Source organism: Saimiri boliviensis, chromosome 2 (assembly GCF_048565385.1).
Source record: "Saimiri boliviensis isolate mSaiBol1 chromosome 2, mSaiBol1.pri, whole genome shotgun sequence".
Taxonomy (NCBI): Eukaryota; Metazoa; Chordata; class Mammalia; order Primates; family Cebidae; genus Saimiri; species Saimiri boliviensis.
The window spans coordinates 58,394,427-58,410,868 of record NC_133450.1 but is presented as its reverse complement, the minus strand read 5'-3'; the positions used below and the strand labels follow the sequence as shown (position 1 = coordinate 58,410,868).

The 16,442-nt window shown below is 39.7% G+C and overlaps 2 protein-coding genes across 11 annotated transcripts in view; one reads left to right on the top strand and one right to left on the bottom strand.

The window, feature by feature from the left end:
* Positions 1-10,890, top strand: part of RALGAPA1 (Ral GTPase activating protein catalytic subunit alpha 1) — a 282,216-nt gene extending 271,326 nt beyond the window's left edge. For 4 of the 10 annotated variants that reach the window (XM_074393366.1, XM_074393364.1, XM_074393372.1 and 1 more), the window contains 3 exons: positions 25-149; positions 717-747; positions 9,548-10,890. In XM_074393366.1, coding sequence (XP_074249467.1) covers positions 25-149; positions 717-724 — 133 coding nt within the window. In that variant the 3' untranslated portion in view covers positions 725-747; positions 9,548-10,890. Of the gene's footprint in view, positions 1-15; positions 150-716; positions 748-7,390; positions 7,394-7,614; positions 7,680-9,547 lie in introns of those variants that run through there. The other 6 variants (XM_074393365.1, XM_074393363.1, XM_074393371.1 and 3 more) reach the window with 3 other exon arrangements.
* Positions 10,891-11,782: 892 nt separating this feature from the next.
* On the bottom strand, positions 11,783-14,707 carry INSM2 (INSM transcriptional repressor 2). The gene has a single exon (XM_039469203.2). The coding sequence runs from the start codon at positions 14,705-14,707 to the stop codon at positions 12,983-12,985; it is 1,725 nt and encodes a 574-aa protein (XP_039325137.1). The 3' UTR covers positions 11,783-12,982.
* Positions 14,708-16,442: the final 1,735 nt, after the last annotated feature.

Here is a 16,442-nt window from a genome sequence, read left to right as displayed (position 1 = left end):
TATCCTTAACCAAAGGAAAATCAGCTATGAGGAGAGAGCACGATACCTGCAAACAATTGTCCAGCACCACTTAGAGCCAACAACATTTGAAGATTTTGCAGCACAGGTTTTTTCTCCAGCTCCCTACCATCATTTACCATCTGATGCCGGTAAGATTAAAAGCAAGTATTAGTTACTTGTTATTGAAACTTGAAATGCAGTACCCTTTTGTTCTAAAAACTTGCTTGAAAAAAATTCTAATAATTGAAGTATGAATTTTTATCACTATTTAATATTTGAATTTGGCCTATAAATTTGATTTATGGTTTCTTTTACCTAAATGCAATTCCTTAAAAAAGTCAACAATCTTCATAAAAGTATATGTACTATATTTTATCTGAGCTAATGGTCAGTGACTCTTGCATCTTCTGGAATCATTTCTGAAGTATCTGCAAAAGAAACACAAGTTAAGCATGCACTCTCAACTTTAGAGAATCAAATTTTATGGCCAATAATATTACCCCCTCATCTCTGATGTTACAGATAAAGCTAAAATAACTGGTCTAGATGTAGAAGTACTTAATATTTTAATAACTAAAGATTATAAGAGGGTACTGCATTTTACGATTAACTAATTTTGAAGAAATCAGTAAGAAATAAATGACTCGTGGCCTTCCTATTCTGTAATATCTTGCACTCCTTATGATTGTTTCATTTATTTTATTTTCCCTCTTTAGATCATTAAATATCAGTTCTGTTTATCTGAAGGTAAGACAAAGTGTCAACCAAAACACCCTCTGTTCTCCCATTTCCTTTTTTCAAAATTAGCAAGCTCTAAGCTTGTAACTTAAACAATAAGTAAACTTAACACTGTCTGGTTCATACTAAACATTTCAGAAATTGTCACTAAATTTTTTCCAGAATTATACTGACTAACCCAGGTCTGCATGAAACACTAACATGGTTTGGGGAGAAAAATAACTAATAATAGAATCCCTTCGTTGAAATTAGTTATACCTTGTTATATTGACTTTTTTTTCTGTTTCTCAGCATGAAAAAGTAGTACTATTGAACTGAAGTAGCGTGATTTTGTATTTTGTGATGTGTTGCATTGTTATTGGATATCCTAATTCATCAAATGGTAACTCTCTGTGTGCCTTGCACTTCACTAGGCACCTGAAATACAAAGATGACTGTTGTAATGGTATCCAAGGGAAGCAGGAAAAGAGAATATAATATGCTTGAAGTTTATCATAATAAACCTTCAAATTTTCCTTGTGTTACATAAGTTTTCTTTATATTAAATAAATTCAAAAGGCACAACACTTCTTTTCTACGCTATTTGGAAAAAATTACTATAATTCTCAATTGAGGTTTAGTTAATGAAATTAAAGCTTCTAATCCTATCATCATTAAATTGCCATTAGAAAAATAATTTTATAAAAACACTTAGATCCCTTTCAGATACTTTAAAAGACCTAGCAAAGAGAAAACTATATTAGACCAAGTTGAATCTTTCAAAAGAGATTAAAAAGTCTAAGATTCACTTTAATGGATTGATACTACCCAAAATTAGTTTGGCATTTAAAAAGATGATAAAAGAGAAATATTAAAAATAAATTAATGAACAGCAAAATAATTAATTATATCTGGCAATTTTCTTGTTTAATAATGGAGAAGATCTGATAAAATGTCAGACTATATTAAAAGAAATACAAATAACACTTGCATATCATAGAGTCAAGCCATAAATTTCACAAGTAAAAAATACTGATAATAGTACCACACTTGGACTAACATTTCCCCTTAAATTGATAAAGGCTGTTCAGTTCTTATGTGTTATTGTTTACCAGCTGTACTGTTTCGTATTTGTCATCTTAATGTACTCCTCATATTTGCATGTTATCCTGCATATTTGGCCATGTATTGTAGAAGTAAGTAATATTCTCACTTCTGAGACATTAAAGGATGCTACAGCAGCGAAGTGAAGTTTCTGTTGGCTTCATTTTTAATGTGTCTTATGAAATTATTGTGTAAGTTGTTTCCAGTAACATTTATGATAATCTAAATAGTAAGTAGTAAAGATATGAATTTGAACATAAACCTAATATTGTGCTACAAATTTTTTCAGTTAATTTTTAAAAGTTGTCACTGCCTTTAAGAACCGTTCTTTAATTTTAACATGCACTCTAATTTTCAAAAGGGTGTTTTTGCTTGTAAATAACTTGTGCCAGCATTGCTAAATACATTTCTATTTAAGGTTTTGCAGACTTTAATAGCTATGACAGAAATTTTTATCAGAGAGGTTCTCAGTTCAACACAAAATAAAAATGAAATATTTACTCTTATAATAGCAAAAACTTGGAATCTGAAAAGTAATTTTTTCAGTTATCTCAAATCTTAATTTTTCTATCATAAATCCCATACATATAGAGCTCTCTTTATAGTTATGTCAAAGTGGTTTGCAAAAATGACATAATAGTGTAAAGTTTTCAATCTTTTTTCTAGCATAAGTATAAAATGTGTTCATCACATTGAAGAAATGGATCCATAATAGCAATTGAGAATCAATGTTAGATATCCTGTGCACACCCTGTGTATATAAAATCATACTTACTAATACTAATGTAGTAATTTGAAATTAAGTTTTAAAGAAATGCCAGGATGGTGATTATATTCTGTCTAACCAACCCTATAATATAATTATGTTCAGTGCAATAGTATAGAAAAATACTATTTTTTTAAGATTTCTTAATTTTGTTCAAGATTATCGAAAAACCACTTCCTCGTTAACGGTAACATACATATCAAATGTCATGACATTTAAATCCAAGAAAATATTTTTTGATATAACTTTCAGTATTATTAAAATAGATATGAAAGATTTTGATGCATCATAGTTGATCCATAAATTTTATAACTGTATTTTCTCAAAATGTACTGTCTGTGGCAGTAGACTGATACTTCAGGGAAATTATTTTTATCCCTAAGGTCATTGAGGGAAATATCGTGATGTCACACTTTGTTGATCTTTCATAACTATGTTAAAATATTATTAGATTTTTCCTGTCTTTTATTTTTAAAAAATTACAGGAAAATAAATCCCTTTATCTTTGTCAGGCATGTGTGTGGAAAATATCAAAAGGTTTTAGTGACTTATTAAAGTTTTTTCATATTTACAAATACCTCTCCTTTAAATGTAAACTTTAAAATGAAATTACTGCTCTTCTTGGCCAGATTACACTGTTCAATATGTACATATTTCTCCCAATGTTACATTGTCTTTTCAACATTATCTTTTTTTATTTTGTAACAAGAGAAATTCTAGAATGTCAATAAGAAACAGGATCCTGTTTCACTGAAAATATATAGAAAATATTAATTGGTTTGACTTTCTCAACATTAAAAATATACTCATAATTTTTTAGAGTATTGTCTTTTAAGTTAGATATTTTAGTTATTTAACAATTAAAGGATTGATAGACGTTTCTCTCTGTGCGTCTTCATATATACTCATATATTCATTCACAAATACATATATCTATACAAATATAACACTTTTTATAATTACTTTTAGGGAATATGTGAGTTTCTATTTAAAGTAATACTATAAAAGTTAATAAAATTCAAATATAATTTTTATGACATCAAATTTAGAGATAATCTAGGTGATTATGAAAACCTAGAGTAGTATCCAGTCTACCTTCTAACCTGTTTTGCTGTTAATTTGCAAAATCTATATTCCCATATGTAGATAGGATGGGATTTATGATGGTCAGATCTATTTCTTTAAATCTTTGAGTCAGATGGATCATCAAAATTTAACTATTGCTTTAGGTGACCTTTTTTTAGCTCAGTGTCTTTCTTTAAATGTTACTTAAAGTAAGGCTTTGAAATGATCTGAAAGAAAATATTTTAACTCCTTCGAAGATAGTTGTTTTATAAATATCCTAAATATTATTAAGTGCCAACAGAAGAATGCTTCCTGGCCCGGCGGGGTGGCTCACACCTGTAACCCCAGCTCTTTGGGAGGCCAAGGCAGGCAGATCACCTGAGATCAGGAGTTCCAAGACCAGTTGGGCCAACATGGAGAAACCCCATCTCTACTAAAAATACAAAATTAGCCAGGCATGGTGGCACATGCCTATAATCCCAGCTACTTGGGAGGCTGAGGCAGGAGAATCGGTTGAACCCGGGAAGCAGAGGTTGCAGTGAGCCAAGATCATGCCATTGCACTCCAGCCTGGGCAACAAGAGCGAAACTCTGTCTCAAAAAAAAAAAAAGAAAAAGAAGAAGAATTGTTTCCTGCAGTATATAACATAAGCTATAAATTTCTTTATTTAGTGGTTTGTTTTTTTGGTTTTTGAGACAGAGGCTGCGTTGCAGTCACGTGATACTGCCTCATGGCAACTTCTGCCTCACGAGTTCAAGCAATTCTCCTGCTTCATCCTCCCCAGTAGCTGGGATTACAGGCACACACCACCACTCCTGGCTGATTTTTGTATTTTTGGTAGAGATGGGGTTTCACCATGTTGGCCAGGCTGATCTCAAACTCCTGACCTCAGGTTATCCACCCACCTCAGCCTCCCAAAGTGCTGGGATTACAGGTGTGAGCCACCACACCTGGCTAGTTAATGTTTTTAAAAACAGATTCCTACTCATATTAATCATTAGATGAAATTATAGGCAGTGAAATATATTCTGTTTGATACTTGAAACTTGGAAATTTGGCTTATATGTTGTTCACCAAGAGGCAAGTAAAATAATCTTGAATAAGGCCCACTAACCTTTTGTGACAACTTCTAGGTTCAGTTTCCACATAGAACATTCATTCAGATGTGAAATTTTTGTATTAAAAATAATTGTGCTGTTACTGAGTTTCAGGCACTGTGCTCAGTACTGTAAATACATTCCCTTATTTAATCTTCATTGCAGTTCTATGAAATTTAAAAGAAAAAATGCTTACCCAGCACCTGGTACTTCATCAAGCTAGTATTCCAACCTAGACTTGCCTGACTTCAGAAGGCATGATCTTAACTATTACAGTTACCCATTTAGTCTAAGTATTTTCATCCCCTTCCTGCTGTTGATAGAGAAGGGAGAGAGAAAGAGAGATATTGCCCAATAACCTGTCATATTTACCAATTATAAATTGTTAAAGATTTTTATTTTAAGGGTTTTACTTTCCCACCCATTGAAAAATCTTTTCTTTTCTTTTCTTTCTTTCTTTTTTTTCTTTTCTATATAGCTTTAAGGTTGCCCAGGGAGAAGTATGAGGTTTGAAATCAAACTATTCTGGATTTAAATCCTAGTTCTGTCAGGTATTATCCATATGAACGCAAATTAATCTGTTCTTCCAATTTTTTCATTTGTAAGGAGGAGGTAAAATATGACAAGCTTGGCCTGATTTGTTCTAAATTTGAAATACTAGTAGTTCTCGAATATATCTTAAAATGAAACCACGTTTGTCTTTATTTCTTTACTATTTTGAATTGTGTTATTTCCTGGCCAGGCATGGTGGCTCATGCCTATTATCCCAACACTTTGTGAGGCTCAGGCAGGCAGATCACTTGAAGGCAAGAGTTCAAAACCAGCCTAGCCAGTATGGCAAAACCCCATCTCTACTAAAAACACAAAAATTAACTGGGCAGGGTGGCACACGCCTGTAATCCCAGCTACTCAGGAGGCTGAGGCAGGAGAATCACTTGCAGCCGGGAGGCAGAGGCTGCAGTGAGCTGAAATCATGCCACTGCACTCCAGCCTGGGTGACCCAGTGAGAGGCCATCTCAAAATAAATAAATAAATAAATAAAAATGAAAAATAAATTGCATTATTTCCCTTATGATATTCAGTGCTATCCATGCTGATCTTAATCACTTACCAACTTTAAAAATGTTAAAAGTAAGGTTGAGTAGTCTTTAACCTTTAACATAAGGTTATATTACATAGGGCTATCAGCATAAGAGAGGATAAATTTCTCTCAAACTAAATTTAATGGTGTGTTGTGCTTTTCACATTTGAACAATAATATTTTGTACAGGTGGTCATTTTCTTCAAAAATATTCATAATTTCTATCCCTTTCTAATCCTAATCTGTTCTGATTCCAAATGTATCAGCTTTTATTTTTCTGTTTCATAGCTTTATTATGTAGCTGTACTTACTGTGCACCTGCTATATGCACAGTAAGTATCTTTGCATATGTAATCTTAATTCCTGTGACAACTTGACAAAATAGCACGTATTATCTCCATTTTACAAATATGACAATGCCTCAAGTCAGTTTGCCCAAGATCAAACAGCTAGTAAAGTGACAGTCAGCATTTAATCTAGGACTGTCTATGCCCACTTTCTAAGACAGCACATCATCTCTGCAGTTCAGTATTAATTGAAATTGTTTTTAAGGACACATTATTTTCTAAGGCTATATTTGCCCAATAATTACCAGCTTTAAACCAGTCATGCCTGTCACCGAACAGTACAAACAAAACCACAATAAAAAAACAATCTTTCGAGCTTCCTCTTGTAATCCTTGTACATCCCAAAAGTCATATTCATTATGTTATTTGTAATAATAGTTTATTGTAATCAATGTGCAACATATGAATCAATTTATTATTTCATCAAGTTACACAATCTATGTGAGCACTGAAAATAATGTTAGTAACAGATACAGTATGCAGAAACATAGGAGCCCATGTGTACTTTTAAAACCTTATCCATGAGGATATATTAATAATAGAAATAAATCAGCATTCTTTATGACTCAGGTAATATAAATCAATAGGTAGAATAGGATGTGAAATGAAATGTAGGTTGTTACTTACATTTTTTTACATCTAAAATTGAGGTCTATCCACTGTAAATTATTTATAGAGTTTGGGAATATTGAATATATTACCACAAATATAATTTGCTAAATAGTTAGAAAATATTGATAACTATGCACCACACACACTAAAAATCCTAATTTGACACTGTTGAGGAAGGGAGACTTCACTCTGAAGGCAGTGAGGAAGACATGGAAGAATCGTTTTTGAGGAAAATATTCTTTGAGTTAGTTTGTCATAATATAGAGCAGTACTCTCTAATAAAATCTTCTATGGTGATGGAAATGTTCTATATCTGCACTGTCCAGTGAGGAGGCCACTAACTACATATGGCTGTTGAACACTTCAAATATGGCTAGTGTACTGAGGAACTGAATTTTTATTTAATTTTAATTCAATTACTTTAAACTTAATGTGGCTGTGGCTACCATATTGGACAATGCAGCTCTAGAGATTTTATGTCTGAGTGATTAGGATAACATGCCACCAGTACAGTGAACACTTTAAAAGGTAGATATTTACAGAATCTCTCATAGACATTTTTTCTTCTTTTCTTTTTTCCTATTTGAACTTGTTTTGTTAGTTGGTAAGTATAACATTTGAATTTACAAAGCATTGTCACTGTGAACCATCACCCTAACTCATTGCATGCCCAATTATATTTCATGATAAAACCTTTATTCCTCTCTCTCTCTGCTCTTCAGTTAACACCTATAAAATTCTGCACTGTCTCTCATATCTGTTATCTGTCTTCTTTTTTACCTTCTCACTTCTGCTTGCTACTCCATTTCTTCATTCACAACAAAGAAAGAAATGCAGTGATAGTCCTCTTCCTCCCAAAACCTCCGCTAGAAAACATTGGCCATCTCAAGGTAAACAGCAATGGGAGGGCCTCTCATGATGGCTGGGAATTATATGCATATCAGAAAAGCATGAACTACTGCTCTTCACTTTCCTTCTCCCATCCATCTGCAGTGCTTCCCTAAAGGGGCCATGGATTCATATACTCCTGTAAATTTTCCAGTATGGGTCTGCTATGAACCAATTCAGATCTTAGGGAAGAGTTTTAAGTGTTCTAAAAAGACAAAGACTCATACTTTTTTTTTTTTTTTTCTTTTGAGACGGAGTTTCACTCTCGTTGCCGAGGCTGGAGTGCAATGGCACAATCTTGGCTCACCACAACCTCCGCCTCCTGGATTCAAGCAATTCTTCTGCCTCAGCCTCCCGAGTAGCTGGGACTACAGGCATGCACCACCACGCCTGGCTAATTTTGTGTTTTTTAGTAGAGACAGGGTTTCTCCATGTTGGTCAGGTTGGTCTGGACCTCCTAACCTCGGATGATCTGCCCGCCTCAGCCTCCCAAAGTGCTGGGATTACAGGCGTGAAACACCGCCCAGCCAAAGACACATTCTTAATTGCTTAAGACATCTCTAAATATCTTCACGCCTTACTGAACTTTTTGTTTTTCCAATAAACATTCAGTAACTTCAGTTTAAGCACAAACATTTCATATATATGAAAGTGCTAGCATAATTATTTCCTAGTTCGAAGTGTCAAGGAGGTGCTACATTGGCTAACAAATATGCCAAGTCTCCCTGTAAAGTAAGGAGATGTATATATTCAGTTAAACCTGCAACCTTTACGGTATTTTTGTTTGTAACACACATAAAGAAAATTTTCATGTACTTAAGACCCAGAAAATCTGGATTAAAATGCCTTAAAATATCCAGAATTTTTTGTTGTTATTCTGTTTTCAGATTTTTTTTTCCTGAGGGACTTTTATTTTTAATGTGATTTTAATTAATGACTCATTTTGCTTAGAAAATATTTGAGAGCCTACAATGTATCAGGTTCTGTAATATTCCTGCATATTAGAGAATGATTCATAGAAATAAAGTACAGAGGTAAAATACTACTTTATAAATGATGCAAAGAACTTTCCTATTTGATTTTGTTTTACTTTAAAAATTGTGTATCTACTAATTCTGCTGGTTACCTGCTTGCCTATGATTGAATATTATACCTGCAAAAGTTTAAGTTAATGAAAACAAAAGCATTGTTTATCTCTTTTAAATTAAGACATTTTAGGGGAGTCAGTTTCCTTTTTTTAACTGACTTTCAGATGAGAATCCCTTCCTCCCCTGGCCCACAAATTTATCTTGCTCCTCCTTAAAACCTTATTTAAATACCTAGCATGTATATATGATCTCATAATGCTGAGTTCCTTTTTTTGTTTGTTTGTTTGTTTGTTTGTTTATAAGGACCTCTAATGAAACCGAGTTCCTTTTTGAAACCCATGGTTCCAAAACTGTTTGGAACTGTTTGGTTCTGTTTTTCAAGTTTAAGTAGTGAAGGCCCTTTTCTTGGTTTGTACCCTGAATCCTAGAGATAGGAATTGGTCCTTTTCACCTGCTTCCTGAGCCCTTCCCTGCATGCTAATGGTGCTTTGGTTTCTTGTTCTTTCTAGCCCAACGATTTTGCTTCCCACTGCTTTTTCCAGGGTTCTACTCCTGGGAATGATGATTGGTGCTTTTTGCTAATGGAATGACATGAGCCACCAGATTGCTGGGTTTTAAATACATTAGTAGGCTATTGTAACAAGCAAGTTTGGGGCTTGCTTTTTCCCTCAAAAGACCTTATTAAGGGATGGGATCCTTGCTGCAGATTAGTAGCAGAAGGATTATTTCTTAGGGGATGAGAGGCTGGATAACTGTAGTAATGCTCTTCCTGTTTCCTACAGGCTCCTACCCGGAGATTGTACCCAGTGAAACTCCCACAGCAACGCAGGTAGATGGGGCTGACCTGGCCTCTCCAATGTCTCCTCGAACTAGCAAAAGCCGCATGTCCATGAAGCTGCGTCGTTCCTCTGGCTCAGCCAATAAATCCTAAGGAGACAAGCAGCCCAACAGTGATCAGCTGTAGTCACCTTAGCACGAACATAGTGTTAACCCTTTCAGGCCTTCATGTCTACCATAACATGCATGTTTCTTCCTATACATTTATTTGAGAAAACACTGGATTTAAATAATTTTAAATAATGTGTAGCTTAATATTAAAGATTTGGGTTATTTATTGTTTCATTTTTTCCAAAGTCCAAGCTGCCATATTTTGAGGGCAGGGGAGAGTTTTATTCTACACCCTTTACCTTCCTAATTATGTCTAAGTGGTTTTAATCTCTAATTTCACGGTTAACTTTGAGCCAAAATATAATTGGACAAGTAGTCTCATTATTTTATTTATTGTGCCCCATTGCAACTTTATGGTTCAATAAATATATAATTTTTTTAAAATGTAAAATTTTGAATTTAAGCATTTGTAAAGTTATAGCAAAAGATGCACCTGTTAATGCACAGAATGTGTACCTATTATTTATGTTATAAAAATAAAACACTCAAAATAAATGATCTTTAGCATCTCAAATTCCAACTGAAATCATTTTAGTATTAACCGTTTCTTCCCAAAGCAATAGCTCATTTATTGGCTTTGTGGGTGATGCCATGTTATATCCAATAATTAGAAAAATCACTGTGCTGAACTTTGATTTATGTTTAGCTTCCAAGTATTTTTCTAATGTTTTGCATTGTAAGTGGTATCACTGTTAAATGCCATTTGTTTTCAGATTGTGGCCTTTTATTATTGGCTGCTAGATCCTGGTATATCTGTGTTCATTTTTAAGCATCAAAAAGAAGATAAGGAAAAAAAGAAAGAAAATTTTCTGATATAAATATGTTGTTCAAATTATGTGTATTATTAAAAAAAGAAAAAGGAATATGACCCAGGAGTCTAAGTTAAATCTAATATTGTTAATACTGAACTTGCAGGTGCAGGTTGGGATACATTCCACCCTCTAGAAGTATTTTCTTATAGTAGATAAGCTGCTCACATTTTGTTTTGAATGGGCATCTCCTGAGGAAATGTAGCATGACATTGGTACTAACTGCATGTGTAAATATATCATACTGGCAAACCATAAAATATAAATTATGTATCATCATTTATGTAGTATCTATAATTTGTAACAGTGGGGGAAAAAAGATGACATGGTATTTAATAATACAATAAAAATATTCTTATCACTTCCTATGCATGAGCATTGATTTGTCTTCTATATTTCATATATTTTGAATAAGCAGGGCTATAAGATTAGTGGGGAGATGTAAAGCATGAACCTAGATTCTTAGTTAATCATGAAAATGAACTTGAATTCCCTTTTCAAGATACATTCCAACTTATTTCTCAGAGATCCTACCGCAATCATTACAAACACAGGAAATTTTACATCTTCATAAAGACTGGCCAGAAACTTCACCCAATGTTGGTTAGATCATTAGTTTAGCTCAGCTTCATTTTTTTTTAATTCTTAAATTTTACTTTTATAATATACATTCAGCAATAAAACTTTGTACTGACAAATTTTCTAAGACAGACTTTCAGAACTTCTGTGCACTCAATTTTTTGCTTCTTCTAAATGGGAAAACTAAAAGTCCTGTGTAGGCTGATGTAAAAGATAAACAAATGGATAAAGAGTCCTTCAACAATATAGACAATTTCCTACAGCCAACGTGAAGAATTACAAAAAGGAAAATCAGAGTAACTGCATACATGTTTCTAAAGTTCTATCAATAAAAATCTAATGGATTGATGATATATAACAATATGGAGTAAAAATACAAACCTGAAATAGTGAAATTAGCACCATTAAATAGTTTTTTCATCTTCAGCTAACACTGTTCGCTAGCTTTAAATATATATGTATATATATTTAAAATATATTTTCTGTTGACATTTCTTGGGGGGATGGCTTTTTTAGATTTAAAGACTAGTACATATTCCTTGCCTTTTGGTGCTCAGTCTTTGTAGTCATACTTCAAAGGAAAATTTTCCATTGCATTCCTGCACCATTGCATTCATTTGCAAAATACAATATTTCCGTCTTTTATTCTGTCCAAATGGGTCACTAACATTCTAAGACAGGATATTGACACTGGAGAGTTAAGAAAAGTAGCTTTGAAAATAGGCTGTGTTCAACAGGCTTCTTAAGACAAACACAGAACGCAACAAAAGCACAGTCTATGTACATTTATTTGGTGGTAAGCATCTTACAGATATGAGCTATCTGTCAAGCAGTGCTCAGCCAGTGTCCCAAACTCTGGCTAGTAGGGAATTAGTACAGAATGTACACTGAAATGGTTTACCAAAAAAAAAAAAAATCAAAAACAAGTTGCTGCTGAAAAGAAAATACTGAATATTGAGCAAATTGCCATTCAGTTCCTTAGTGGATTATAGGTGTTAACATCTTCCTTAAGCTGTACATAGTTTCATAATGAATACACAGTGTAAGGATTTACAGCAGAAGCATTAAACAATTTGTGTGAAACCCCATTAAAACAGTAACACTTGAGGAAACGACTTCTGTATTACCAAAAAGCCATTTAAGGAAAGGTTTGAAGTAGCTCTTCCTGAATACTGCACACAAAATAGCTGAAGGTGAAAATTTTAGGGGGTGTCTCAACTCAAGTAGCATCCTCCCCACCTCCAAACATCAACTTAAGAATGTACATATAATTGGACAAAGGAAGGTTTACAGGGGAGAGCCCCACACACCCTAAAAGCAGCAAACCTCCTCTTATATTTTCTGCCCACAGACACGGGTCTTGAATCTCCTTAAGTTTGGCACCAATCACGTAACTTAATTCACAGAATATACAATGCAAAATATCTGACCCTATTGAGACAGAAGCTACATAGGTGCCTGTGATGGCAAGAGAAAAAAAAAATGGTGACTACCAAAGAGTAGCCAGAACCCTTTGTGGACATTGAGACATGCACGCATTCACCACGACTTTCCATAGGAATTACAAATCATATAGGATTCGTTAGGGTCTCAAGAGTTTTAAGGGGGAAAAAATCCTATTTTAGTGGGGAAAGTGAGAAGGATTTAAAGCTGACAATGTTTGATCTCAAGGGTTTGTACCATATACATACCTGCTCTAGACAGGGATTTTACATTTCACTGTCCGTTCCTCTGGTGGATCACTGACTATAGGGAGAATTTTAGGAGAGAAAACATAGGAAGGAATGAAAGTAAACTTGCAAGTTGAAGAAAGCCCCACAGAAATTCCCATCATCTGTTTCCTCTAAGGCCAACCTCGGAATCATCCTTGTCTCTTGGCCCTCAGCAGCCAGGCCGCAGCGGCATCTGCAGCAGCAGCACTTGCCGGCTTTCTGAGGGGTGGCACTTATTGATGTGCCGGGTCAGCCCCGGAGAGCTAAAAAAAGTGGACGGGCAGTGCTTGCACGAGAAAATTTGCTGGGCACTACCGTCAGATGGCCCGCCTGGGCCCGGCGTTTCGGGAGAAGCCCCCGTCAGAGCAGGCAGGAGCAACTCCTCGCGGACAGCATGCCACAGCCGGTGCTTCTCCCTGATATCTGCGGACGGGAAGTGTGCCCCGCACAACGGGCAAACGAAGGCAAGTGGGGCACCGCGTTCGGAGCCAAAGCCCGGCGCTAGCGCACGGGCCGAGCCCGCCTCGTGAGTGCTCAGGTGTTTGCGCAGATAGGCTTGGCGACGGAACTTTTTGTGGCAATACGGGCACACAAAAATCTCAGATCCCCCGACACCACTGGTACTGCTCGGCACAGGCACCCGGCGCCCCAACACCCCCTCCGTGTAGGGGCCCTGTGGTAGCGGTGGCTCTGGGCGTGTCAGCACCTGAAGGCCCTGCCTTGCGGCGCTGTCCTGGTGCTGATCCGCCCTGGAGCTGTCCCTGGCCTGCGGGTGCTGATCGGCAGTCCGCTCTATTCTGCTGTTTTCCTTTCCCTCCGCCAGAAAAGATGCAATGGCCCCGGAGTCCCGGGAGGACGAAGACGACGAAGAAGGCTGCTTCCCGTCGGCGGAGGAGGCTGTGGTGGCGTTTGCAGCTGCGGGACGCGGCTTGTGCCAGCGGCGATGGGAGGCCAGGTTCGCAGGGCAGCTGAACACCTTGTCGCACTCAGGGCAGCGGTACTCGACGCGCACGATGCGGGAGCAGCGGTGCTGGGCCAGCGAGAAGGGGTCTGCGTACTGCTCCTTGCACAGCTGGCAGATGAACTCTCCCAGCGGCGTGCGGCTGCCCCCCAACCCCGGAGGCGGCGCTCCGGGCTCCTCCTCCTTGATCTTCAGGCCCAGGACAGGAGATGTGGTCACCTCATCGGCAAAGCTCAACTTCCTCATGGCCTTTGGCTTCTTGATTCCCGCGGCCGCGGGTCCAGACGTGCAGCCCGTGGGTGCCTTGGCGCGGCGCTCGCCGCCCGCCGCCCGCTTCAGACCCTGCAGGGCGGCCGAGAGGGGCGCAGGGTCCGGCTGAAGCGCGGGCTCTGGGAACGGCGCCCGTAGAGGCAGCAGGAACTGCTCCCCCGAGGTCGGTGCGGTTGCTGGCGCCACGGAGCAGGAGAAAGCGGCAACTGCGGCGGCGCCCCCGGGGAAGGACTCGGCGGAGACTGGCGAGCTGAGGCAGCGCTCCAGGAACGCCCGACGCAGCTCTGTGCCCGCCGGCTTCGCGGGACTGGGGCTGGGGCTGGGGCTGGGGCTGGGGCTGGGGCTGGGGCTGGACCCGGGACCTTCCCTGACACCCGCCCGCCACTGCGCGACTTCCCGCCCGCCCGCCCCGGGGCTCACCCCAGTCGCTCGGCATGGAGACCCCGACAGTTCCCGGGCCGCCTCTGCCGTCAGCCCCTTTCCTGGTTCCTCCTGGGTCGGGGGCGCCTCCGGCTCCGTACCGGGCAAGGAGGCGCTGGGAGCCTCCTCCAGGAAGGGCGGCGCCCCCTGGGGCCCCAACAGAGGGAAGACACGCTCCGCAAGCCGAACTCGGTATGAGCCGCCTGTCCGTTTAGTTCGCTTCACCAGGAAGCCTCTTGGCATGGTGGAGTCGAGAGCGCTAGGAGACAAGAGGAAAGGGGGCGCTGAGAGCCAGCCAGCAGATGCACTAGAAGAGCTTCGCAGCGGCTCTCATGCCCGGGCTGTCTTTATAGCTGAGACTCGGGCCCAGGCCCCGCCTGGCTGCCCGGGGCTGGTCCGGCCAATCAGGAGTGGGAGCGGGCCCCGGGGGCGGGGCTTTTTCTCGGCCCGACTCACCCGAGTAGACGAATCTGGTGGCGGTGGCGCACGCCCAGCCCCTCCTCAGAGCGCCGCGGACCTGCCCCTGCGGCCGGCTGGGTCCGCCTCCCCCTGCCGCCTCCCGGGCGAAGACGCCAGAAGGTAAGGTTTAGAGTGTAAGGGAGCTACACATTCCCGCCTCGGCCGCCTCCGCGGAGCGTCCCACTGGGGAGCCGGGCGGAAAGACTACCTCACGACGCCCTACGCGCGGGCCGGTACCCGGCTTCCCGCCAGGCGAGGGCGTCTGACTGAAAACCTCCCGCCCTGCGCTGAACTGCCGAGGGAAAGGGGCGGTGGGACAGAGGGTGCGGCGGAGACCACGGGGTGGGTGCACCTCCTCTGCGGGTATTGAGCTGTTGAGAAGTGCGACCGAGCGGCCGGGCAGCTAACTCCAACGCCGTGTGGCTGCTCTCAGCGGCGGGAGCACGTCCCCCCGCCGGTATCGATCGGGCCCGCGCGCGGCGGCGACACTCGAGAGTTCATCTCCTCAGAAGGGCTCTCGGCGCAGGAGAGCGTGCCTGCCCGCCGCCAGCCTCCAGGCTGGGCCGCCCGCGCGCGGCTGGTCCCCGGGCCTCCGCGCTCTTAAGTGCCCCTCCTCGATGGGAGCAGGAGTGGGGCGAGGAAAGGACGATCTCATTTTCCACTGTCCTCACATAAAGTGGTTTCTCTGTTCACACTTTCCACTTGTACTACCCGGAGCATGACTTAATGCCTCACCGGCCTGTTTAGCATGGAGTAGATTGAGTGAGAAATGCCGGCGGAATCAGCATTACAGCTGCTTCCCGGTACACCACAAGTGATACTTTGCAAAAGGTGTGCTGTAGAGCAAACTCAACCGATTTTCATCCGGCACCCTGCAATGCGCCCGCCACTGTTTTAAGAACTAGACGAGGTTTGAAAGTGCTTGGTAACTGAACTAGGCAACAATTAGACTGTCTATGACAGATGTAAAGAGCCAAAATCCATATTATAGATAAGTACGATGTGAGAACAGGAAGGGGAAAGAACTATGTGCTCAAGTCTTTCTACTAAACCAAATTGGAGAAAAAGACTGACGGAGGTGTTTTAAAAGTAGACTGCAGCATAACAGATGTAGGTATCAATAAAACACACTGTCTTTCTTCACTGAAGGAAGTATTTTTACAAGGACCTTATTTGGGGAAAGATTTGGAAGTAATTATATATTAATCATTGACTATATTTTAGGCATTCTGATTAAGTAATCTGTAATCTTCATACACACACGCAGCATGCGCACACACAAACCAGAAAGGAGATATTATTACTCTCTTTAATGTGGTGATTGAGCCATTTAGAAGTTAGATAATGGGTAAAAGCCATGCAGAGCTCTGATTCAAACTTGCTCTGTCTAATTCCAAAGCCCAGTGGCTTCAAACTATTTTTGTCCTTAATCACATCCCGCAATAATAAATGTGTTCTATAATATATGCACATGTAACTGAAACAAAAGTCTCACAGAGTAATACTGTGGGTCCTAATC